The sequence below is a fragment of the Rhinopithecus bieti genome, unplaced genomic scaffold (genome assembly GCF_001698545.2).
Source record: "Rhinopithecus bieti isolate Rb0 unplaced genomic scaffold, ASM169854v2 scaffold_12138, whole genome shotgun sequence".
NCBI classification, from domain to species: Eukaryota; Metazoa; Chordata; class Mammalia; order Primates; family Cercopithecidae; genus Rhinopithecus; species Rhinopithecus bieti.
Window position 1 is genome coordinate 316,283 of NW_016807121.1, and position 24,844 is coordinate 341,126.

Sequence of the window (24,844 nt, forward strand, 5' to 3'; positions counted from 1 at the left end):
GGCGCCCGCCACTTCGCCCGGCTAGTTTTTTGTATTTTTTAGTAGAGACGGGGTTTCACCATGATTAGCCAGGATGGTCTCGATCTCCTGACCTCGTGATCCGCCCATCTCGGCCTCCCAAAGTGCTGGGATTACAGGCTTGAGCCACCGCGCCCGACCCTATTTACTTTGTTTTTAGTAGAGATAAGTTCTTACTATTTTGCCCAGGCTGATTTCAAACTCCTGGGCTCAAGCAATCTGTCTGCTGTGTCCTCCCTAAGTGCTGGGATTACAGGTGTGAGTCACCACACCTGGCTGGTAACCTATATTTAAATCTGTCTCTATGAATTTGCCTATTCTGGGTACCTCATGTAAGTGGAATCATACATATTTATCCTTTTATATCTGGTGTATTTCACTTCACATAATGTCTTTAAGTTTCATCTGTGTTGTATCATGTGTCATAATTTCCTTCTTTTTAAAGGCTGATTAATATTTCTTTTTTTTTCTTTTTGAGACAGAGTCTCGCTCTGTCACCCAGACTGGAGTGCAGTGGCACAATCTCGGCTCACTGCAACCTCCACCTCCCGAGTTCAAGCAATTCTCCTGCCTCAGCCTCCCGAGTAGCTGGGATTACAGGCACACACTACCATGCCGGGCTAATTTTTGTATTTTTAGTAGAGACGGGGTTTCACCGTGTTGGCCAGGCTGGTCTTGAACTCCTGACCTCATGATCCACCTGCCTCAGCCTCCCAAAGTACTGGTATTACAGGTGTGAGCCACCACATCAGGCCTGATTAATATTTCTTGTGTATATATACCACATTTTGTTCACCCATTCATCTGTCAATGGACATTTGGGTTGTTTCCACCTTTTAGCAGTTGCAATAATGCCATGACGAGCATTAGTTTATAACTATCTGTCCAAGTCTCAGCTTTCAATTCTTTCGTGATATACCCAGAAATGGAATTGCTAGATCATATGACCATTCTAGGTTTCTTTTTTAAAATTTACTTTTATTTATTATTTTAAAAATTTCTTAAAACTTTGAAAGTACATTAAACAAAAAGAAAAATTAGTTACCAATAATCCCACCACTCAAAGATAACCACCATTAGCAACAGTCAGGCATGATGGCATGCAGCTGTAGACCCAGCTACTTGGGAGGCTGAGGAGGGTTAATGGCTTGAGTCCAGGAGTTCAAGGATCTAGTAAGATGATCATGCCACTGCACTTTAGCCTGGGTGACAGAGGGAGACCGCATCTCAAAACACACACACACACACACACACATACACACACACACACAACAATAGAGTGTTGATGCTTTCAGACTTCCTAATCTATCCAAATATCCGTAAGAAAAATAAAAATTTAAAATATCATCTCAAATTTTCTCAGCAATCCTTTGAGGCAGGTACTGTGGTCACTCTCACCGGCAGGTGAGGAAACAGGCTCAATGAATAGAGGCAGGGGCTGTGACTCAAGGAGTCAGTTGAATTGGAAGGCAAGGCTGTAACATCTTCAAGCTTCTCAGAAGAGCAAGTGCCTGTAAGTCGGGTAGAAGTGCAGGCAGTGCTGCAGAAGAAGCAAAGGCTACAAGGTGGGGATAGCACTGGTTCCAGGTCATACCGGAGATTATTAACAAATTTGGAATCAGAATTCAGACCTCCCTGATCTGGATTTTTCCCAAAGAGACACACCCTGCACATGGTCCTGCACCCAGATTTCTCAAACTTTAGCGCATATCAGAATCCTAATTACAGGAAAATTCCTGGGCCAACCCACCCCTGGAATTTCAGAACCAGCAAGTGTGGGGCAAGACTCTGGAATCCGCATTTTAAGCAAATGCTCAGGTGATCCTTGGACACTTTAGAATCACTACCCTGGACCATGAGCCAAGGCATTTGATTAATTACATACTTTTTTTTTTTTGAGACAAGTTCTTACTCTATCACCCAGGCTAAAGTGCAGTGGCACAATCATGCTCGCTGCAGCCTAGAACTTCTGGGTTCAAGTGATTCCCTGGCCTTAGCCTCCTGTATAGCTAGGACTATAGGCACACACCACCATGCCCAGCTAATTTTTTAATTTGTAGAGATGGGTCTTGTTATGTTGCCCAGGCTGATCTCCACCTCCTGGCTTCAGTGATCCTCCTGCCTGGGCATCCCAAAGAACTGGGATTACAGGTGTGAGCCACCACAACCGGCTGAGAGCACTAACTTCCATCAGGCTCCATTGGGAGCAAGGGACTAAGAGTTACCTTTGAAAGAGTTCCCCAAGCCTCCAGACCAGGCACGATCTGGCATTCTGGGAGGTTACTGTCCCTCCTTGCCAGCCTCACGGTGCCCACCTGCTCTCTCAGAAGATTCTCTCACTTTCTGTTCTGCTCTGTGGTTATTTATTAAGAGCCCTCACTGCCTCCAAGGACGGGATAGTGCATTCTTGGGGGCTGCCCTTAGCATAGTTACCTACGCCACTCAGCTCCTGCTGGACTACAGATATCTGGAGAGCATGGACCTTACAGAATCTACTTCCATATCCATTCAACATTTTACTGAAGACCTGTGTGCCAGGTAATATGCTGGGTGTTGAAGACACAAAAGAACCTATCCACTTCCCATCCCCCACACCCTGGTCCAGGCCAACGTCAGACCTTGTTGGAGTCACCTCCTGCAACCTCCCTTGCACCCCTCCAATCCATCCTCCATGCAACATAATTTAAAACAGAAATCTGATCATGTCACTCCCCTGCTTTAAGGCTTCCAGAGGTTTCCATTTATTCTTAGGATGAAGACCAAAATTCTTACATTCAGGACCTGGCCTACCTGTGCTGACACAGCTCACCTCACTGATTCCCGTTTTGCTTGACTGTTTGCCCTGCAGTCCCTCTGGCCTTCTTGGAGTTCCTCAGGGTCTTCAGTGGCCCCGGACTGGGAAGCCATCCATCTCACCACTGACACTGAGATGGGGTGTAAGGTGCAAGATAGGCATTAGGGATCAACTCTTGCAAGAGGAAGTGGGAGAAAGCAGGATTGGGCAGAGAAAGAAAAATAGGCCTGACAAAGCCTCAGGTAACCTGCTGGGGAAGCCCTGGAGCTATGGAAACGGCTGGATTCTTACATGCTGAGTACCCGCCTCTTCACTTAGGGCACCACGGCAATCCCAGGCTAGGCGCATCTCCACACTGGCCAGGAGTGATGTCTCCTATCAAACTTCCAGGGCTGGGGTGGGAGCAGCTCATGGACAACCTCATTTGGGAAATCTTTGCGCAGACCTCTGAACGCTCAGAAAACTCCATCCTTTTTATCCCCAGGGGTTATGACAGTTTGTAATCACTTGTGATGACCTCCGCCTTCCCTAAGAAACTGTATGTTCTACGCAGGTAGGAACAGTCGGCTTGACTCTTTGTAGTCCCAGAACTCAGCCTCATGCCTGGCACAGGGTAAGTGCCCAAGAAGAATTAGTTACATTATGGAATAAAGATGGGTATTATGTCTTGCAAACATATGACTCTCCAGCTATGTGGGTTGACGGGACCTTGCTGTGTATTTGAAGCTCTCACTCAGCTTACAGGAAGGGCTTTAATGATAATTTCAATCAGGTTTTAGCTTTAATATTCAGGAGCCAGCTCCTATCCATCCCCACCTGGTCTAGAGGGCAAAATAAAAGCAAATCATTAGGCTGGGTGAGGTGACTCACCCCTGTAATCCCAGTACTTTGGGAGGCTGAGGTGGGTGAATCACTTGAGGCCAGGAGTTCGAGACCAGCCTGGTCAATATCGGGAAACCATGTCTCTACTAAAAATACACCCCCCCCCCAAAAAAAAATTAGCTGATGCACGCTTGTAGTCTCAGCTACTCAGGAGGCTGAGGCAGAAGAATTGCTTGAACCCAGGAGACAGAAGTTGCAGTGAGATTAGATCGTGCCACTGCATTCCAGCCTGGGTGACTGAAACAAGACTCTGTCTCAAAAAATAAAAATAAAATAAAAATAAAAATCAGACAAGAACAACAAAACAAAATGAACACACACATACACACACACACACACACGCACACTCTTGGACTGGGTTAGATGTGTAAATAAATAAAAATAAAAGCAAAGTTTATGCTATTGCCACCATTGTCATCACAACCACCACCCAGAAACTTTTCAAAGGCTTTGTGCATTGTAACAGCAAGCTTGAATTTCCAAACCCAGAGAGCTACACAAGACTGGTCCCTGCAGGCATGGGCTGTAGCATTGAGTTAGAAATCACAATTCCTGCTCTCCCATTTAGCTGCACCACCCGAACAAGTCACCTAACCTCTCTGAGCCTCATCTATAAAGTGGGAATAATACTGCCTGTGCTTTGGAGTAAGAAAGTGCTTTGCAAAGTGTACAGTGGTTCACAAGAAAACAAGGAAGCTTTTTTCCTCAAGCAATCCCAGAGAGATGGGTTGGCAGAGGGCATGTTAGGCACTCGATGTGTTTTTCACAGTGACGATGTGGGAGCACACATAAGAAGGCTGTGTGCTAGTTGTTGTTCCCAGTTGTGAAAATAGATTTGTGATCACGTCTCTAAGCCCCTCCTCCCCTGTCCCTACTGATCAGAGACAGAGACAACGGAAGAGCATAGCACACTGACCCGTGGGTGGACAGCAAGGGACTGCATGGATATCACATGCAAGTCAAGGTCAGCGTTTTTTGGAGGTGGAGGGTTATGTTTGTGTCTCCTCAGCTGGGCAGTTGATAATGACGACACTGAAGGAGGAGCTAAGCTCACTGGGGAAGACTTTTACCTGAAGACTGAGTGAATACCTGGCCATCAAGACCTAGTGTACGCAAAGGTGCGGGGGTGGAACCAGTACATGAGAAGCCCAAATATCCTTCCAGGGCCTTTGGTGGACCAACCCAGTTTGCTGACATAGGAATACTCAAAGATATCTTCGGTTTCTGTTGTTCTCCCTACCTCCTTTCCTCTTTTATTGGCAACCAATGTATTTAATCACAGTATGAGGCAGGTGTTACCCTGACTTTACTCATGGGAAAACTAGGCTTTACGAAGACAAGGTAGTACAAACTCAGTTAAGCAGTGTACGGCTGTAAGCAACTGTGAATATTCCGACTCAAGTCTACCTTCTCCCCTACACTGCTGCCCCAGCTTTCACAAATCTACTGTGAGTGTGTGTGTTGGGATGTGGGAGCTCTGGGCTGTTTTTCTGCTTGAAGACACCCAGACTTACAGAATTTCCAAGAGAAAGGACCTTAGAGGGTATTTAACCCAATTTATTTTGCACATGGAGAATCTGGGACCGAGACGGGATTTTGTAGATTCTGTATTTGTATTTTTTGATTTTGTAGATTTTGGTGTCTCCATTAGACCCCGAGTATTCCAGAACTCCCTTTGCGCCACCCTACACCTCCTCCTAGTCTTGCCCTGCTCTTGGTCTGGGCAAGCCAGGAAGCCTTTCGCCAGCAGACACCGTTACCAAACATAATAGCCCCCTTGTGCTGGGCATTCATTCTTCAACAAACATTTACTGAGTGGCTCCTCTGTGGCGGGAACTGTTAGAGGTGCTGCGAATGCCATGAACAAGAAAGACACTGCCCCTGCTCCTCTGCAGCTCGCACGGTTAGTCGGGGGAGGTAAACCATAAGCCAGTAAAAAGTAACCGAAGATAATTTCAGATGCTAGGTAGAAAATAAAACGTTAGTGATGGAGGTCGGGGGTCAGACGGAGTGGTCGGGAAAAGCTGACCGCTTGGCAGATGGTCCTTGAAGTCTCACAATAACCCTCAGAGGCCATGGGCAGATCCCCGTCTTGCTGAGAAGGAAGCTGGCGTTCGGGAGTCAGGGCGGCGTGGCCAAGTCCCAGACTCCTCACCCCGCTTCCTGCCAGCTCCGGTGGGCAGCCGCAGGCACCGTGTGGCCTTGGATGATGAAACTCGGGGCGATGACTACACCATCCAGCAGCCTGCGTCCTCGCAGGTGCTGGCAGTGAGGGCGGTGGGGGGCGGACGCGCCACTAGGGAGAGGCTGCCAACAGCTCTAGCTTCGCAGACGCGACAGACAGCACGGCCCCTGCCGGGCCCCTCTGGGATCTCCAGCCCCTCAGCTGGGACAATGAGCCCGCCCAGACCCCGCCACGTTCGGACGAGCACTCCCGCCTACTGTCCGGTCCCCGTCCGGCCCGGCGCGGGGCGCTGTGGGACTTGTAGTTCGCTTCGCTCTCCGCAGCTGCTCCGGAGCGGCCAGGAGAACTACAGAGCCCAGGAGGCAGCGCGCAGGCCCGGGGCGGCCCCGACGGCGGTGGGTGTGCGAGCGCAGGGGCCGGGCGGCGCGGGCGCCGGGTGCGGGGATGCGGCTGCGGGCGCCGGGGCCGGGAAGCTGCTCCAGGCTTGCGAACTAACCCGGCGCAGCGAGGGCCTACCAGGGGCGACAGGCACGTTGCATGCATACCTTGGGCGCAGCCTTTGCGAAACCCGGCTGGGTGCGCGTTAGTGCTTCAGCCGCGCGGTGGAGGGTCCCGGTCGCCGGGGGACCGAAGCCAGGCTGGCACCGCTCGCTGAAAGAGCCTTTGGCTGGGCTTGTGTGTGGGACTGCTGCCCGCCTAGGGCAGTGCGCGACGTGTTTATTCTCTTTCTCTTTTTGTGCCAAGGTTTCCTCCGCAAGCGCGCGATGCAGCGGGCGGCGGCGCTGGTCCGGCGGGGCTGTGGTCCCCGGACCCCCAGCTCCTGGGGCCGCAGTCAGAGCAGCGCGGCCGCCGAGGCCTCGGCGGTGCTCAAGGTGCGGCCCGAGCGCAGCCGGCGCGAGCGCATCCTCACGCTGGAGTCCATGAACCCGCAGGTGAAGGCGGTGGAGTACGCGGTGCGGGGACCCATCGTGCTCAAGGCCGGCGAGATCGAGCTTGAGCTGCAGCGGGTGAGCGCGCGCCGGGCCTCCGGGAGGCTGGGGCCGCTGAGCAAGGGAAAAACCGCAGCAGCCCCAGCTGGGGTCCTCCCCACGACGTCCACCCCCATGGCCAGCTTCTCAGGCAGCCAAGCCTGGCTAAAACGAGAGAATGCCTCCTCCTGCCCCTTCACTCACTGGTGCCCAGCACCCGGCACTCAGTGAGGCCTTGCAATACGGTTCACTTGTTGAATTGAATTCAATTGTTGAGCAGCCGGTGCTGCCAGGCACCGCACGTTGTGTGTCTGCCCTACCCTCGTGGAACCAAGGTCCAGTGGAGGGAGGAACATAAGCGAATGAAGAAAGAAGCAGTAGAGTCTCAGTGATAAGTTCTTGGAAGAAAGTAAAAAGGAAGAGGGTTGGAATGGGGTGGTGGGAGGGAAACCATTTTAGGTAGGAGGGGAGATGGGGGGCCGGGGGGCGCTCTGCGGAAACTTGGGTCTGTTCCCCAGTCTTTCTCCGTGTCTTTGGCCCTTAGGGTCTTTGCCAGTCCTGATTCCCGGAAGAGTCGGCAGAATTCCTTCCTTTAGGCCCCTCTGGAGCCTTGGCCGACCAGCCACTTCTCTGATCTGGTGACAGTCACCGAGGTGGGGAACCAGAGGGTTGGGCCTGTCCGGCTTTGGTAAGGGGGCCCTGGGACTTTCGTCACCTTGGTGGCCAGCCGGCTGGCTGGGATCTTGGCTTGAGTTTATAGCTTCATGTAAGGTGACCCCACAGCCAGGAAGGATTTCTGCCTCCCCACAACCAGGATGTCTGGGGTTGGGGTGATACAGGGGTCCCTGTAGGAGAGAGTTCTAGCCTGGGTGGAATTCAGGAGGCAGAGCCGAGAGGGGTTATCTTAAAAAGTAAATACTCCTAAGATTTGTAAGAAGCTAATAATCACCCAGCTGCTTGCTAGAGAGAGTCTGACTGAGAATTGAGGTGGGAGGGAGGGTTCCTTGATCTTGCCCTCACCCAGATCACTTAGTGCCGCATGAATGCATGGCAGTAAGCTTCAGGGGGATCATGACACTTGACTCCATTCCGGTGGGGACTTGGGGGTTTTAATGAGCTCCTGGCCTCCTGAGACCTGGTTGAGACACTCAGTTCTGCTGACTCAAAACAGTGAACTGGACAAGTCAGAGTCCAGTCTCCTGCGGACTCCTTGCAGGGCTAAGTTTGAAGCTGGCCGAGAGGAGGCTGGCTTTGTTTTTGTGCCTCCCTGGCCCAGAGGTGGGCCCGGCAGAGAACAGGGGCTATTGCTGTTTGGCAGGCTGGAGCTGGCCCTCCTTGAGGCAACAGCCTCCCTGCTAAAACACAGCTGGGATTAACGTGTTCCTGGTTTATCACGTTACAGCTGATTTCTCTAGTTCCATAACTGGCAGGGGTTCCAGGAATTACCTCTGCCTTTTGCTAAATAGCAGCTCCTGTGTTGGCTCCATGAGGCTTGAGGATGATGAGGACAGAAGAGCACTGTCTTTGCCTTGAGGAATCTGACTGCTGTGTTATTCTCTGAGCCTGAGTCCCCCTCCCCCGATTCTTTAAGAATGTGTTGGGATTTTTTAGCAGGCAGAATATGTGAGAGCCTTCCAAGTGGGAGCAGTGCTGTGAGCAACGGCAGGAAGTTGGGGAGTTCTGGGCATTTGGGGAAGGGGGCTGGTGCTTTAGTGGAACGCTAACAGAGAGATGTGGGCGGTGAATGAGACAGAAGAGGTGGACTGGAGTCTTGTGTGCTGGGATTAGGACGTCGTGGTGCATTTTGGTTGGAGGTGGGAACCAGAAAGGGTTTTCAGCAGGGGTGTGGCTTGATGATTGCAGGTGGGCAAATATCTTGGTTACTGGGCCAGGGACATCTCTGATTTCTGAGACAGAAGCTCCACACCCCCATATCCTACTCCTGAGTTAGTTGAGTTTTTTTGGCCACCTACATTCTGGTACTTTCATTCAAGCGCATCCATTCTCATTCTCTTCTCACTGTGAGTCTCAGTTCGCTGGCTGTGGGTGCTGGCTAGACCAGCTTAGATAGCCTCACTGAAACCCTTCCTTCTTGGGAGACAGCCTTGCTTCTCCTTGCCAGCTTAAACAGTGCCCTTCTTGCAAGAGCCACATTTCCCGTCCTTTCTTTTTAGTTATTTCTGGCTTGCCTTCTCTTTGTGCAGCTTTGGTTTTTTTACTTCTGTTTTGAACTGTCGTGATCAAAACTGGTTGGTTAGAGGCCAGCCACGGTGGCTCACACCTATAATTCCAGCGCTTTGGGAGGTCGAGGTGGGTGGATTACCTGAGGTCGGGAGTTCGAGACCAGCCTGGCCAACATGGCGAAACCCTGTCTCTACTAAAAACACAAAAATTAGCCGGGCATGGTGGTACACACTTGTAACTCCAGCTACTCAGCAGGCTGAGGCAGGAGAATCGCTTGAACCCGGAAGGTGGAGGTGGCAGTGAGCCGAGATGCACTCCAGCCTGGACAACAGAGTGCAGAGCGAGACTCCATCTCAAAAAACAAACAAACAAACAAACAAAAAAAACTGATTGGTTAGAGATTTGATGGGCTAGGATTTGTAGGGAGGAGGGTGACTTAGGGTGAATCCTATATCCATTCTGGACCTCAGGTTCCCTAAAGTATAAACAGATGTGGCCTGGCTGGGCCAGGGTTCTCCCTGTCCTCAGTTTTATACCTCCTTGTCCGTTCAAAACTGTCCTTGGGGACTCAAGGTGACTCTTGGTGGTACCAAGGACTTCATGCTGTCTATGGAATTCTTTCACCAGGTGTTCTGCAAACAATGCGGGCTGTTTGGGCATGTGGCTCTGGTGTTTGACTTTGGGTGGCTGGCTGAGCTGAATCCCTGTCCTTTCTGCTTCTCTGGCAGTGGAGCCTGAAGGAGGCGGGGAGGTGGGCTAAGGGCTGTGAAAAGGGCCGTTCTCCTGCAACCCCAGCTCAGTGCTCTTAGAGGGGCCTTGCTTCTCCCTGAGAGCAGCTCCAAAGGGGAGAACTATCTTAGCTTTTCACATCCTGGTGTTCACTGCAAGCAGCACTTAAAAATAAGCTGCAATTAAAATGAGTTTTGAAAAGATCTGACAGTTCTTTCTCAACCTACTTTCTCCCTTGCTTTATTGGGGGATGGGGGTTGGGGATTGGTACAAGTGGAGACAGGAATGGCTTTGCTTCTAGTTGTAAGGCAACAGTCAGGGCAGACATTCAGAACTGAGGGAAAGACTGACGGTTACTGGTCATGTCAGTGTGTGTTGCATCCAAACAAAGGTAAAGGCAGAGAGTGCTAAGGCACGTGGCTATAGTTAGCTAAGAACTAAGATTGGAAACCCTGTATGTGCCAAGCACAGGTGGTGAATCTCACTTATTTTCTGTGGCATTTAGATGCTCCTTTATGTATTTGTTTATTTATTGAGACTGAGTGTAGTTCTGTCACCCAGGCTGGAGTGCAGTGGCACGATCTCGTCTCACTGCAACCTCCGCCTCCTGGGTTCAAGCAATCCTCCTTCCTCAGCCTCCTGAGTAGCTGGGATTACAGGTGCCCACCACCACGCCCAGCTAAATTTTTTGTATTTTTAGTAGAGACAGGGTTTCACCGTGTTGGCCAGGCTGGTCTTGAACTCCTGACTGTGATCTGTCTGCCTCGGCCTCCCAAAGTGCTGGGATTACAAGTGTGAGCCACTGCACCCCACCAGATGCTACTTTATTTTTTAAAAGACAGGGTCTTGCTCTATTGCCTAGGCTGGAATGCAGTGGCACAATCATGACTCACTGCAGCCTTGAACTCCTGGGCTCGAGCCATTCTCCTACCTCAGCCTCCTAAGCAGCTTGGACTACAGGTGTGCACCACCATGCCTGGCTAATTTTTAAATTTTTTGTAGAGACCAGGTCTTATTATGTTGCCCAGGGTGGTCTCAAACTCCTGGCTTCAAGTAATCCTCCCACCTTGGCCTCCCAAAGTGCTGGATGGGTGGGCGTGAGCCACCACACCCAGCTACTTTTTCTTTTGTAATTATTATTACACAGTAATACTAATTATTGTTAATTATAGCTGTTCAGCCAAACAGCCCATACTGTTTGCAGAGCACCTGGCGAAAGGATTCCATAGCTCTATCATCCAGGCAGGCGTGCAGTGGCGCAATCTCAGCTCACTGCAGCCTCGACTTCCTGGGCTCAGGCGATCCTTACACCTCAGCCTCCTGAGTAGCTGGGACCACAAGGCGTATGCCACCGTGCCTGGCTAATTTTTGCACTTTTTTGTAGAGACAGGGTTTGCCATGTTGCCCAGGCTATTAATTTAATTTTTTTTTTTTTTTTTTTTTAAGAGACAGGGCCTCACTCTTTCTCCTAGGCTGGAGTGCAGTGGTGAAATCATAGCTCACTGTGGCCGCAAATTCCTGGGCTCGAGTGATCCTCCTGCCTCAGCCTCTTCAGAAGCTAGGACTACAGGCGTGTACCACCATTCTGGCTAATTTCCTTTTTTGTAGAGATGGGATCTTGCTTATGTTGTCCAGGCTGGTCTCAAACTGCTAGCCTTGGGTGATCCTCCCATCTCAGCCTCCCAAAGTGTCAGGATTACCTGTATGAGCCGCTGTGCTTGGTCTAGATGCTACTTTAAAATTTGTAGTGCAGGCTTCCAATAGGATGAACCCTCCATCTACCCAGCCTGCCCAGGTCAGTCACCACACATATGCTGGGCTCTGCCTTTGTGTGCTATGGGCCTCAGACAAGTCATTCAGCCTTGGTTTACTCATCTGCAAAATGTGACCAGTTTATTTCTCTGAAAGACTAGTTTGAGTCTTTGATACTTTGATGATAATACTTTGAACAGCTGTGAAGCTAATTAGAACTGCCAGGTCTTCCTTCTCAAGCTAATGAGAGTGGTCTAGGGATAAGAAGTTCTGAGGGTCGCTTGTCTTTCCTACCTCCTGAGGCTCTGGGTCTGGGAAGCGCTCTGTGGGGTTTGCTCTTTCCTCCTGGGCAAGCTGCTTGCTGTTTTGAGCAGCTCCCACTCTCCTGTTTGGAATTTATTCAGCTTTCACCCCTGCTTCTGCCTTGCGAATCTGGGCTTCTATAGTTGACCACCCCACGGACGCTCAGAGTTCAGGGGCCTACACCCTGCCTTCCCTGCCTCAGTGATCTGGCAGCTCAGCCTTAGGGACTCTCGCCTATGCTCTCAGTCACAGACGTGTATAGCTGCAGCTCCAGTTTCTTCTGGTTTCACTTGTCTTTCTGTTTTGGGACCAGATCTTGTGCTGAGCCTCAGCTGTGAAATGAACCTGTTTTCTGGGACTGTGGGTCTAGTTGATGTTTGTCTCTGGGACCTCTTGCGGGAGCTCTCTGTAGGACTTTCTGCCCGCCCTAGCCCCAGTCAGTGCCCTTTTTGGGATCAGGAGCCCGGGAGCACTTTCACGTCATGCTCCTAGGGCTGGGGCCTGCAGGCCCTCTCTCCCACGCCTTGCCCTTCTCCTTCCCCGCACCCCATTCTTATTCTTTACCAGCCTGAGCTCTGGAGGGTGGCGGTCTCATCTGTGCTGCTCATGGCTGTCACTGGGGCATGGGTGACCAGTATTTGTTGAATTGGAGGAAAGTTCTCTGCCAGCCTTTCTGCCCACAGGCCATGTAAAGTGACCAGAGCCATCCCTTGCATAAGGAAACAGCCTTGTGCCTGGTTTTTTCTCCCCATTTTTATTGAGGGGGAGACAAATATAATTGACAAAGAAAACTTGTATATATTCAAGGGACACAGTGTGGTGGTTTGACATTTATACATTGTATATGTAATATGACATGGAAATGATTACCACAGTCAATTATTAATACTCCATCCTTTACCACACAGTCACCATCTGTGTGTGTGCACCTGAGACATTTCAGTCCTGTTCTCAGCAAATTTCAAGTAAAAAATACAGGTTTTTTGTTTTGGCTTTTTGTTGTTGTTTGTTTTGGTTTTGAGATGGAGTTTCGCTCTTGTTGTCCAGGCTGGAGTGCAATGGCGTGATCTCGGTTCACCCCAACCTCTGCTTCCCCGGTTCAAGCGATTCTCCTGCCGAGTAGCTGGGATTACAGGCATGTACCACCACACCCAGCTAATTTTGTATTTTTAGTAGACATGGGGTTTCTCCATGTTGGTCAGGCTAGTTTCGAACTCCCAACCTCAGGTGATCCACCTGCCATGGCCTCCCAAAGTGCTGGGATTACAGGCATGAGCCACCGTGCCCAGCCAAAAATGTAGTGTTATTAACTATAGTCACCATGCTGTACATTAGATTCCCAGAACTTATTCATATTTTTAAAAATTATTATTTTTTTGAGACAGAGCCTCACTCTGTTGCCCAGGCTGGAGTGCAGTGGCGCGATCTTGGCTCACTCAAACTCCTGACCTCAGGTGATCCTCCTGCCTCAGCCTCCCAAAGTGCTGAGATTACAGGCATGAGCCGCTTTGCCCGGCCTGGATTTTTTAAAGAAACAATGAAATGAAAGTTTCTGGAGGCTAAATTCAGCCCCCTTTATTGTAATCTCAAGACAATGTTAAAATTGCCTTGAGCCACCACGCCTGGCCTAAAATTATTTAATTTTTGTGGGTTTTTTGTTGTTTTTTTTTTTTTTTTTTTTTTGAGACGGAGTCTTGCTCTTTTGCCAGGCTGGAGTGCAGTGGCGCAATCTCAGCTCACTGCAATCTCCGCCTCCCGACTTCAAGGGATTCCCCTGCTGAGTAGCTGGGACTCCACGTGCATACCACCACACCTGGCTAATATCTCCTGACCTTGTGATCCGCCTGTCTCGGCCTCCCAAAGTTCTGGGATTATAGGCGTGAGCCACTGCACCCGGGTGGTAGATGTATTATTTATGGGGTACACCAGATATTTTGGTGCAGGCATGTAGTGTGTAAGAATCACATCAGGGTAAATGAGGTATCCATGCCCTCCAGCATTTGTCCTTTGTCTTATAAACAATCCAATTATATATACTCTTAGCTTTTTAAAAAAATATACAATTATTGACTATAGTCACCCTGTGTGGTGTCAAATACTAGATCATTCCTTCTACTTTTCAGTACCCATTAACCATCCCTACTTGCCCCCACCCACCCCTACTGCCCTTTCCAGACTCTAGGAACCATCCTTCTACTCTCCATCTTCATGAGTTCAGTTTTTTAAATTTTTAGCTCCCACAAATAAGTGAGAACATGCAAAATGTGTCATCTTACAACTGAAAGTTTGTACCCTTTGGCCGACATTGCCTCATTTCCACTCCCGCAACCCCACGGCTGGCAGCTATCACCTCTGCTTTTATTAGTTCAACTTTTTTAGATTAGTTTAACTTTTTTAGATGCCACATATGAGTGAGATCATAGAGTATTTGTCTTTCTGTATCTGGCTTTTTTCACTTCACATAGTGTCCTCCAGGTTCATCCATACTTTTGCGAATGACTGGATTTTCTTATTTTTTAAATGGCTGAATAATAGTCCATTGTGTATATGTACCATATCTTTATCCATTCATCAACCTGATGGACACTTAGGTTGGTTCCTTGTCTTGGCTCTTAGGAATAGTGCTGCAATGAACAAGGGAGTGCAGACATCTCTTCAAGATACTGATTTTATTTCCTTCAGATCTGTACCCAGCAGTGGGATTGCTGGATCTTAGGGTAGTTCTATTTTCAGTTTTTCAAGGAACCTCCATACTGTTTTCCATAATGGCTATACCAATTTACATTCCCACCAACAGTGTGCAGGGTTCCCTTTCCCCACACCCTCACCAACACTGATCTTTCAACTTTTTATAATAACCATGCTAACAAGTATGAGATGATATCTCATTGTGGCTGTGATTTGTGTTTGATTAGATGTTTTGCATCTTTTTCATGCATCTGTTGACCATTTGTATGTCTTTTGTGGAAAGTCTCTTCACGTCCTTTGTCCATTTTTTTTTTTTTTGAGACGGAGTCTCGCTCTGTCGCCCGGGCTGGAGTGCAGTGGCCTAATCTCAGCTCACTGCAAGCTCCGCCTCCCGGGTTTACGCCATTCTCCTGCCTCAGCCTCCCAAGTAGCTGGGACTACAGGCGCCCGCCACCTCGCGCAGCTAGTTTTGTATTTTAGTAGAGACGGGGTTTCACTGTGTTAGCCAGCATGGTCTCGATCTCCTGACCTCGTGATCCGCCCGTCTCGGCCTCCCAAAGTGCTGGGATTACAGGCTTGAGCCACCGCGCCCGGCCCCTTTGTCCATTTTTAAATCAGGTTTAATGTTTTTTTTTTCTTGAGTTGTATGAATTCCTTATTTGCATATATTGGATATTTGGATATAAGGATCCCCTTATCAGATATTTTATTTACAAACACAGTTGTCTCTCAGTATCCAAGGAGGACCTCCCTCAGATACCTAAATCCAAGGGTGCTCAAGTCCCTGATATAAATGGCATAGTATTTGCATATGGCCTATGCACATCCTCCTGTATAATTTAAATCATCTTTACAGCCTCTATAGATTACATATAATATGTAGTACATATTGTGTAAATATGGTTCAACTCTGTTGTTTAGGGAACAGTGATAAAAGTCTGTATGTGTTTAGTCCAGGTGCAGGGTTTTTCCTGGATTTTTTTTTTTTTTTTTTGAGACAGAGTCTCGCTCTGTCACCCAGGCTGGAGTGCAGTGGCGCGATCTCGGCTCACTGCAGGCTCCGCCTCCTGGGTTCACACCATTCTCCTGCCTCAGCCTCCCAAGTAGCTGGAACTACAGGTGCGTGCCACCATGCCTGGCTAATTTTTTTGTAGTTTTAGTAGAGACAGGATTTCACTGTGTTAGCCAGGATGGTCTCGATCTCCTGACATCGTGATCCGCCCGCCTCAGCTCCCAAAGTGCTGGGATTACAGACTTGAGCCACTGTGCCCGGCCCTTTCCTGAATATTTTTGATCTGTGGTTCGTTGAGTCCGTAGATGCTGGAGCCACGGATGCGGAGGCCGACGATGTTCCCTTCCGTGGTTCGCCTTTTTGTTGATTGTTTCCTTTGCTGTGCCTGGTTAGAATCATCCATCCGCCTGTGACCCTCATGCTGGTGAGAGGCCTGTGGGCTGGGGAGGACAATTATTCTACCTGCTAACACCCTATGAAATATGCCGTCCCCAGAGCTGGGGAGAGGGCGGTGGGGATGGTGCCCTCCCCAGATCCCTGCTTGAGCCAAAGTGGTGGGAGGGGAGCCCTCCCTGGGAAGGACCTTCCGTCCGTCTGTGCTGCACAGGGGGGGTGGCTCTGGGCGGGATATATGCAGGTGGATTCGAAGGTGTCTCTAGAATGCCGTGAGAGGAATCAGGATGATGCGGCTCCTTAGTCCCTCTGAGCTGGCAGGTCCCGGAGGGCAGGGCAGGGGCAAGGTTCCCATGGGTGCTGTGCCTGTGGGCTCTGGACAAGTCACTGTGGGAGTCACTATGGGGAGTCTACCCCAGGCTCTTGGTATTTCCCACCCCATGTAGACCTTGAGTGCCTAGATGCAGAAGTGTGCTCAAAAGAGTCTCTTCTGCGTGGTGGCCCTTGGCTGGATGGGCTGGTTTCTTTACCCATTCAGGGTAGCCAGTGTCCTGACCCCCAGCTCGTCCATCATAGCAAAATGTCCAGGGTCTGCAGGCACCGAGACCCAAGAATGGAGATGCTGTGTTCCTAGGCTTCACGGCGGCGGCCCTGCATTGGTTGAGCAGTGCGGGGGAGGGCACGGGAAAGGAACATTCAGGGCTCTGTTCCAGGCGTTAAACTCTCCCTGTGTTAGGCTGGCCCAAGGCCCACAGCTGTGTGTTGGCTCCTGGGCCTCACAACCGTGACAGATTTACTCCCTATGAAGAATGGGCTGTATCCACACCCCAGAAATCACCCAGGTTCAGCGAGCTAGGCCTGGGGTCTGCAACAATTCAGTCAGGCTGAGCAAGGACCCCATGCCAGGAGTCCAGGCCAGTGCCAAGCAGTGGATCGGGCCCGCCCCTTTGTACACAGAGGCTTGGGTAACTGCCCACACCCTCAGCCTCTGGGCTTCTGGCTGTGGGATGAGTGTGGGGACTGCACCCCTGCAGCCAGAGCCTCCCCGGAGTGCCTATACCCCCATGTAGTGGGCAGTGCTGCCCTGGCTCTCCAGATACAGTGGCTGCATCTGGATGCCACTGGGAATCTTTTTTTTTTTTTTTTTGAGACAGAGTCTTGCTCTGTCGCCCAGGCTAGAATACAGTGGCGTGATCTCGGCTCACTGCAAGCTCCACCTCCCAGGTTCATGCCATTCTCCTGCCTTGGCCTCCCAAGTGGCTGGGACTACAGGTGCCTGCCACCACGCCTGGCTAATTTTTTGTATTTTTAGTAGAGACAGGGTTTCACCGTGTTAGCCAGGATGGTCTCGATCTGCTGACCTTGTGATCCGCTCGCCTCAGCCTCCCAAAGTGCTGGGATTACAGGCGTGAGCTACCGCGCCTGGCCGCCACTGGGAATCTTTATCCATGTTGGCCAGACACTGAAGAATTCAGCAGACGGGCCACAAGGGGCTTAGAGGGCCCCCTTCCCCCAAGAAACAGCTTGTAGGACTTAGGCCCTGTTTATGACGGCCCAGAGCCACTTCGGGGGCATCTTCCTCAATCACCCATGCCTCCTCACATAGGGCTTAGGGGTGGCCCACTAGGGCCAGAAAAATGTGTTTGGCCTCTGCTTTTGTCTCTCAAGCCCACTGGTTTGTTGTTGTTGTTTTTAGGAGACAGGGTCAGGCCAGGCGAGGTGGCTCACACCTGTAATCACAGCACTTTGGGAGGCTGAGGCGGTGGATCATTTGTGCTCAGGAGTTCAAGACCAGCCTGGGAAATGTGATGAAACCCCATCTCCATTAAAAATACAAAAATTAGCCGGGTATGGTGACACTTGCCTGTAGTCCCAGCCACTTGGGAGGCTGAGGCATGAGAATTGCTTGAACTCAGGAGGCGGAGGTTGAAGTCAACCGAGATCACACCACTGCACTCCAGCCTGGGTGACAGAGGGAAACCCTGTCTCAAAAAAAAAACAAAAAACAAAAAAAACCAGGGTCTCACTCTGATGCCCAGGCTGGAGAACAGTGACGTGATCATAGCTCAGTGCAACCTTGAACTCCTGGTCTCAAGTGTGATATTCCCACTTCAGCCTCCCCAGTAGCTGGGGCTACAGACATGTGCCACCATGCCTGGCTAATTTTATTTTTTTGTAGAGATGAGGTCTTGGGCAACTTGAAAGTGTTGCCCAGGCTGTTGTTGAACTCCTGGCCTCAAGGCATCCTCCTGCCTTGGCCTCCCAAAGTGCTGGAATTACAGGTATGAGCCACCACTTCCAGTCACTAGTTTTTACTTAAGGTATACATTACTGATTTTGGAAAGGCCATCATGTCTTCTAAGGTTGCTTTTATTCACACATTGCGTGAAAAGGAGAAAAGACAAATGTCACAAGCACAGAGTTATATCTGTAAAATTTGTATTTGGGGTACCTTTGGGGAAGGGGCAGCTGGAGACAGGACAATGGCCAAGCCCTCCCACCCGGGCTGTGGCCACCACCTTGCTGAGCCCGCTTTTCCTCCCACTGTGACCCTGGCAACCTGTTCCTGGGGTGGCTTTTGTAAGATGATATTTGTACTCTGCTAAGGGCTTTCACACTGTTTGTTTCAGGTAATCCTTTCAGCTGCCCTGGGAAGTCCTTGAACCTGTTGTTGACGGCACTTCTCCCAGTGGCTGATTGGGTTTATCAGGGAAATGTGCAGGATTCCCACATTTCCAGGTCCCCGTAATTCTCTTCTTCAAACTCTGCTTTCGCCTTTGCAGCAGCCAGGGTGTCCTTCCATCACGTCCCCAGTGACGTCGCAAGGGTCTTGGACTTCTCTCTGTGATCTTTCTTCTATGCTACACACATTGCTCAGGCAGTGGCCTCAATTTGCTCTTCAGTCAGTCTTTTTATCCCTGATACTTTTTTTTTTCTTTTTTTAATGTGAAAATCAGCCCACATTTTTCATTCTACAAAGAATGGGTTGCAAGAAAATGACCCTGAGGATTCCCTGCTGATGCATGTGTTCTGATGGGGAGAGTTTCCTCAGTGTCCCTGGCCAATCACTTAGGCCATCGCGGTAGAGCTGTGCCTGGGGCAGGATGCAGAGGAGTCTGGGACCCTCTGTCCCTGACATTTGGCATGTTCTGCTGCTGACTCCTGCCTCCCTCCCACACAGCTGGCCCAGAGCTGCCTTTTAGGCTTCCCTGTGTGGTGGCGCTCAGGCAGTGGAGTGGCAGCTGTTCGGGATGCTTGGGCAGCCAGGAAAGCTCTTCTAGCCCTTCTGGAAAGTGGGAGGCAGAGGAGAAACATAGTGGTTAAGAAGAGTGACCTTGGAATCCGGCTTCCTGTACTTATATTCAGTCCCAGCACTTACATTAATCAGTTATGTGGTTGGGCACAGTGGTTCACCCCTGTAACCCCAACACTTTGGGAGGCCAAGGCGGAGGAGCCCGAAGGTCGGGGATGCAGTGAACCATGATCACACTACTGCAGTCCAGACTGAGTGACAGAGTGAGACCCTGTCTTTACAAAATAGTAATAATAAGTAATAAAATTATGTTGGCCGGGCGCAATGGCTCATGCCTGTAATCCTAGCACTTTGGGAGGCTGGGGCGGGTGGATCACATGAGTTGGAGACCAGCCTGGTCAACATATTGAAATCCCGTCTCTACTAAAAATACAAAAATTAGCCAGGCGTGGTGGTGCACGTCTGTAATCCCAGCTACTCGGGAGGCTGAGGCACGAGAATTGCTTGAACCCGGGAGGTGGAGGTTGCAGTGAGCTGAGATGGCACTACTGTACTCCATCTTGGGCAAGAGAGCAAGATTCTGTCTCAAAAAAATAAAATTATGTGACCTTGAGCAAGTTTTCTAACCTTTTAGAGCCTTGATTTCCTCATCTGTCAAATGGGATTAATACTAGTTCTTCCTCATGGGATGGCTGTGAAGGTTAAATGAGACAAGGCATGTCAAAGGCCTGGCACCAAGTCAGATACTTGGTAAGGCTCAAAATAGGGTTGTTTATTAATATCCTGCGGGAACCTTGCCTGGCCTCTGGAATCCAGGGTTTAAGAGTTTCTAAGTAACCACCTGTTGTTTTCTGTCTGCCCAGGGTATCAAAAAGCCATTCACAGAGGTCATCCGAGCCAACATCGGGGACGCCCAGGCTATGGGGCAGCAGCCAATCACCTTCCTCCGGCAGGTGAGCCACCCCCAGGAACAGAGGCTGAAGGAGGGCAGGGCCCTGGGCTGGGCGGGCCGTCGTAGGGACCATCCTCTGCCCCCTCGATGTCCAGGCCCTCCCAGGCCTGATGCCCTCTGGCTGTCTCCCTTAGCCTCCTTCCTGCCTTGCTGAGGTTGTTGAAAATTTCCAGACCTATTTTGGGGTTGCTGTGGTGTAGGAGGCTCCCGGGGAGACTCTTCCACGGGGTGGGGTCCTAGGAGCTGAGTTAGGAACTTGGTGGGCAAAGGCAGTGGTGGGGTAGGTGGTAGCCCAGGGGACAGGGAAAGGCCGGCTGGGCTGGCAGCAGGCGTCGGGGGGCAGCAGGAGGTGTCGTGGGGGGGCAGGATGTGGCTTCCCACTTGAGGCCCTTCTGGGTGTGAGTGTGGGCTCTGCTGCCTACCAGCTGGGTGGCTTTGGGCAGGTAGAAGTTGGCAGATTGCTGGGCCTTGGTGAGGCGAAGAGTGCAGAGGCCTCCTGGGGCCCAGCACAGGAGCTCCAGATTGGGGACGGCCGCTGTGAGCTGCTGCGCCCTGGCTGCCTCTGCAGTGACCCAGCTCCCCCCTCAGGCTCCAGGAGAAGGTGGCTTCCACATTTCAGTCTGAGCACTAACCTCAAAAGTGCCGCCTGGGCTGGGATTGTGGGATTGTGGGGTTGGTGGGCTGGAGGTGGTGGGGTGGGAGATGCCCCAGAGCAGAACAGAGGCGGGAGACCCGGTGTGTGACAACTTTTTCTCAAAGGACTGAGGCTCTTTTGTTTTATTTAGGTTTTGTTTTTGTTTTTGTTTTGAGATGGAGTCTCTCTCTGTCGCCCAGGTTGTAGTGCAATGGTATGCTCTCGGCTCACAGCAACCTCCACTGCCTGGGTTCAAGCAACTTTCCTGCCTCAGCCTCCCAAGTAGTTGGGATTACAGGCATGCACCACCATGCCTGGCTAATTTTTGTATTTTTGGTAGAGATGGAGTTTCACCATGTTGGCCAGGCTGGTTTCAAACTAACTTCAAACAATCCACCCACCTCGGCCTCCCAAAGTGCTGGGATTACAGGCGTGAGGCACCGCACCCGGCCTGTTTTATTTTGTGTGTGTGTGTGTGTGTATATATATATTTTTTTTTTTGAGACAGGGTCTTCCTCTGTTGTCCAGGCTGGAGTGTGATTGTCACGATCTCTCTGTAACCTCAAACTCCTGGGCTGAAGCAATCCTCTTGCCTCAGCCTCCTGAGTATCTGGGACTACAGGCGTATGCCACCACACCTGGCTAATTTTTAAAATTTTTGGTAGAGACAGGGTCTTGCTGTGTTGCCCAGGCTGGTCTCGAATTCCTAGGCCCAAGTAATCCTTTCTTGTCTCAACCTCCTGAGCCACTGGGATTGAGGCCCATTTTGGATCAAAATGCAGTGCTGTGTGTGGTGAAGGTTCATGGGCTAGGGCCATCAGGGAAGTCGAGCCCGGGAACCCCAGTTCCCTGTTCCCTGCCTTGCTCTCTGGGGCAAAGGGCTGGGGAGGGGCTGGGAGAGCTCAGCCCACAGTCCCTGAGGGAGTTGTCACAGGGCAGTGAGGGAGAGGAGCTGAGGCTGGGCCTGGTATGGAGGGCGCTCACTGGACCTCCCTCCCACGGCCACTGCTGCTGACCCTCGGAGCAGGCCCGCAGCCCTGGATGTTAGAGTCCCCATGCTGGGCCCAGGAGGGGGAAATGAATCAGACCACACAGAGTGGCTCTGCCAGGGAAACGAGGTGGGAGGAGGCCAGAGGGCCCTGACTTCCCTGGAGGGTGAGCTTTGAAGGGGAGGGCCAAGCAAGAGTGACCTCTCAGGAGAGGTCCCCACATGGGCCTGGGTTTAAGTTGTGACAGGCTTCAGAACAGGCCTCACTCAGCCTTATTTGCTGGAGCTGTGTTCCCAGGTCCAGCCCTGCCACTGTGCATGGCAGGCCGAGCCTCTCCAGCCTAGTGCCAGCTGCCTCCAGCCTTCACACATCTCCTCTGACCTGCGCAGGTGCCCCTGGGAGGCGGGCAGGCCAGCTCACTGCCCATTGTGCAGATGAAGAGAAACCGGGCTCCGGGAAGCCAGGAGCTCGCTGAAGTCACCCCGCTGGTGTCAGAGCCACAAGTCCTGACCCCCTCAGTGCACCTGGCTTGGCTCCTCAGTGCCAGCCTCAACTTGCCGGGCAAGCTGGGGTTACCGGCACTTTTGTACACATTTGCTTGCTTAATCCTCTTAATTTGTGGGTTTGGGGTGATGTTCTCTGTTACAGAGAAGAGAAAGCTAGCCCAGTTTTCATCTGGGGAGGAAAGGGGGTGATGAGGAATGCAGGAGGAGGGGGCCTAGGGCATTGGGGGAGCTCAGGCTGGGAGTAGGGGGGGTCTGCAGCCCTGCTCCACCCAGCTGGGCATCAATCGCCTGTCCCCTGCTCTGCAGGCCCCTGATTGTGCCTTGGGTGTGTAAGCCCACTGTCCCTAGTGGAAGAGCTTGGGCCAGGGGCGGAGGAACAGCCTCACTCTGATCGTTGACTCCTCTTCCAGCAGCCCAGGTCATAGTGCATCCCAACTCTCAGCTTCTCCCCTTCTGCTGCAGAGAGCCCAGCATCTTCCCCTCCTGCCCCCAAGCTCCCACAGGCTGAGTCCTTGCAGAGAGGCTTGCATCAGCCCCATCCCTGGGAGCTGTCGTCCTCCCAGTGGCCTCTGTGCCCCTCCCGGAGCTCTGGGAGTCGGGGTGCTGGGAGCTCAGCCTGCGTCTTGTTCCCCCAGGTGATGGCACTGTGCACCTACCCAAACCTGCTGGACAGCCCCAGCTTCCCAGAAGATGCTAAGAAACGCGCCCGGCGGATCCTGCAGGCTTGTGGCGGGCACAGCCTGGGTGAGGCCCCAACTTGCCAGGCCCCGGGACGTGAAATTAACGAGTGTTCCCAGGGGGGCCCCAGCCTCGAGTGAGAGTCATGCATGCAAATGGGTGTGTGAATGTGTGTGGGTGGCTGACAATGCGCAGAGTAAACAAAAAATAGCGTCCTCATCCCACTTGCGCCTTGCTGGCCTCCTGTTTATTAAGCGGGCGGTGCTGGCACCACCTTTAGGTGCAAGTGCCTACATCATGCCAGGTGTGGGTCCTACTCCCTGGAGCCAGCCTCGTTGGACAGCAGCTGAGCCTGCCTTTGTCACAGCAGTTTTCACCCAGCAGCTGGAGACTGGGTAGAAGTGCAGTGCCCAGTTTTGTTCAGCATCCTTGCCTCTCTGTGGCCTCCAGCTCTGAACATGTCCCTGCATTGTCTTGGAGATGGCAGCCAATTGCTGGGGAAGGGAAGCACCTTGGGACCCCTCCGGCCCCTTTCTGTGGCTTTCTTGCGTCCAGTGGTGCCAGTACCCCCAGGTACTTCATGGTGTTCCCCTCAGACTGGCCCTCACTCCCCTTTTCGGGGACCCACGCCCCAATGTCTGCCTCCTGACGTGGCACCAGGCTCCGCAGAATGGACCTGGAACTTGGCCTCAGTAGATGTGAAGATAATTCTCTCCCTTCCCTGCGGGGATGGAGTTCCAGCCTCTGGGCCTCCAGCTCTTTGTCTGTCATTTTCTTTCCTCTGTTTATTTCTGCTGGTTCCTTCATGCAGCACCCACGTTGGAATCCGGCTTCCCTCGCCCTGAGGAAAGCTGCTGTTCTTAGGATCTTCCTAGAATATGAGCCCTGATGTTCCTGAAAGTGGAGCTGAGGGTGGGGACAGATTCTGGCGGCTTGTTCAGCAGGGGAGTGGCCCCCCTTGTTGTCTCTATCTCCTGCCACCCCCCACCAACTTTTTCTGCTCTGTCCCTTATTGACGGCCCTGTGCTCACCCTCCTGGGTGTAGCCCCACTGCTCTCCCTCTGAGTCTGGGCACTGTCTCTCTCAGGAGGGGGCCAGCCTCCCCTTGCTTTTCCACCTGCCAGCCTGGATGGGGTGTGGGCTGGGGTCTTGTATGCCACGACCTAACCCCAGGCTGGCAGAAAGCAGCTCTGCAGCCCAGAGGCCCAGCTGCCAGGCTCTTTTCCCTGCTGCACGCTCTGCCTGGCCCCAAGGGCAAAGGTGTTTCTCAAAGACCCCATGGCCATGGGCCTAAAACTCTTGGAAGCCCCCAGCTGAGAGGCAGAGGGAGAGGAATGTGCCTTTTGTGTGTCTGATGCGAGTGTCTGGGGACGGGGTAGGGATTTTTCTTCCACATACTAAGCCTCATCAATAGGTTTTTGCAACTTCGTGTCAGCCAGAGCTGGAGTAGTGGGGCTGAGAGACTGTGTCCCTGGGAGTTCCCTCGTGGGGTGTTGCAGCAAAAGACCAGTTGGCCCTCATGGTTTTTGGGACCCACTCTGAGCCCTGTTCCAGGACCTCGTGAACACAGGTGAGGTAGGAGTGCTTGGAGTCTCCCTCATCCTTCAGCTAGGAAGTACTTTGTACCCACTTTCTGGGCTTGCAAGGAAGGTTCATGTGTGCTAAATCCCCTTGTTAGCTGTAGACAAGCCCTGTGCATTCCAGGGGGCAGGACAGTGTGGTCCTTCGCATGACAGGACATAGTGGTGTCGCTCTCTGTTACCTACGCTCTGGGCAGCCTGAGCACTTTTCTGCCCACAGGAGTAAAAAGAAATGGAGCACGTCACTATGCTCCAGGGCCACCCTGACCCACAGGGAGATTATTAAATGTGTATACAAAGTCTTGAAGCTCACCCAAGAGATTTTTTTTTGTTTTTTTGAGACA

The 24,844-nt window shown here is 51.5% G+C and overlaps 1 protein-coding gene across 1 annotated transcript in view; it reads left to right on the forward strand.

The window, feature by feature from the left end:
- Nucleotides 1-6,282: 6,282 nt before the first annotated feature.
- Nucleotides 6,283-24,844, forward strand: part of GPT2 (glutamic--pyruvic transaminase 2) — a 47,203-nt gene continuing 28,641 nt past the window's right edge. Inside the window, exons 1-4 of the mRNA XM_017880294.1 lie at nt 6,283-6,407; nt 6,624-6,886; nt 20,025-20,114; nt 22,878-22,986. Coding sequence (XP_017735783.1) covers nt 6,644-6,886; nt 20,025-20,114; nt 22,878-22,986 — 442 coding nt within the window. The 5' untranslated portion in view covers nt 6,283-6,407; nt 6,624-6,643. The remainder of the gene's footprint in view (nt 6,408-6,623; nt 6,887-20,024; nt 20,115-22,877; nt 22,987-24,844) is intronic.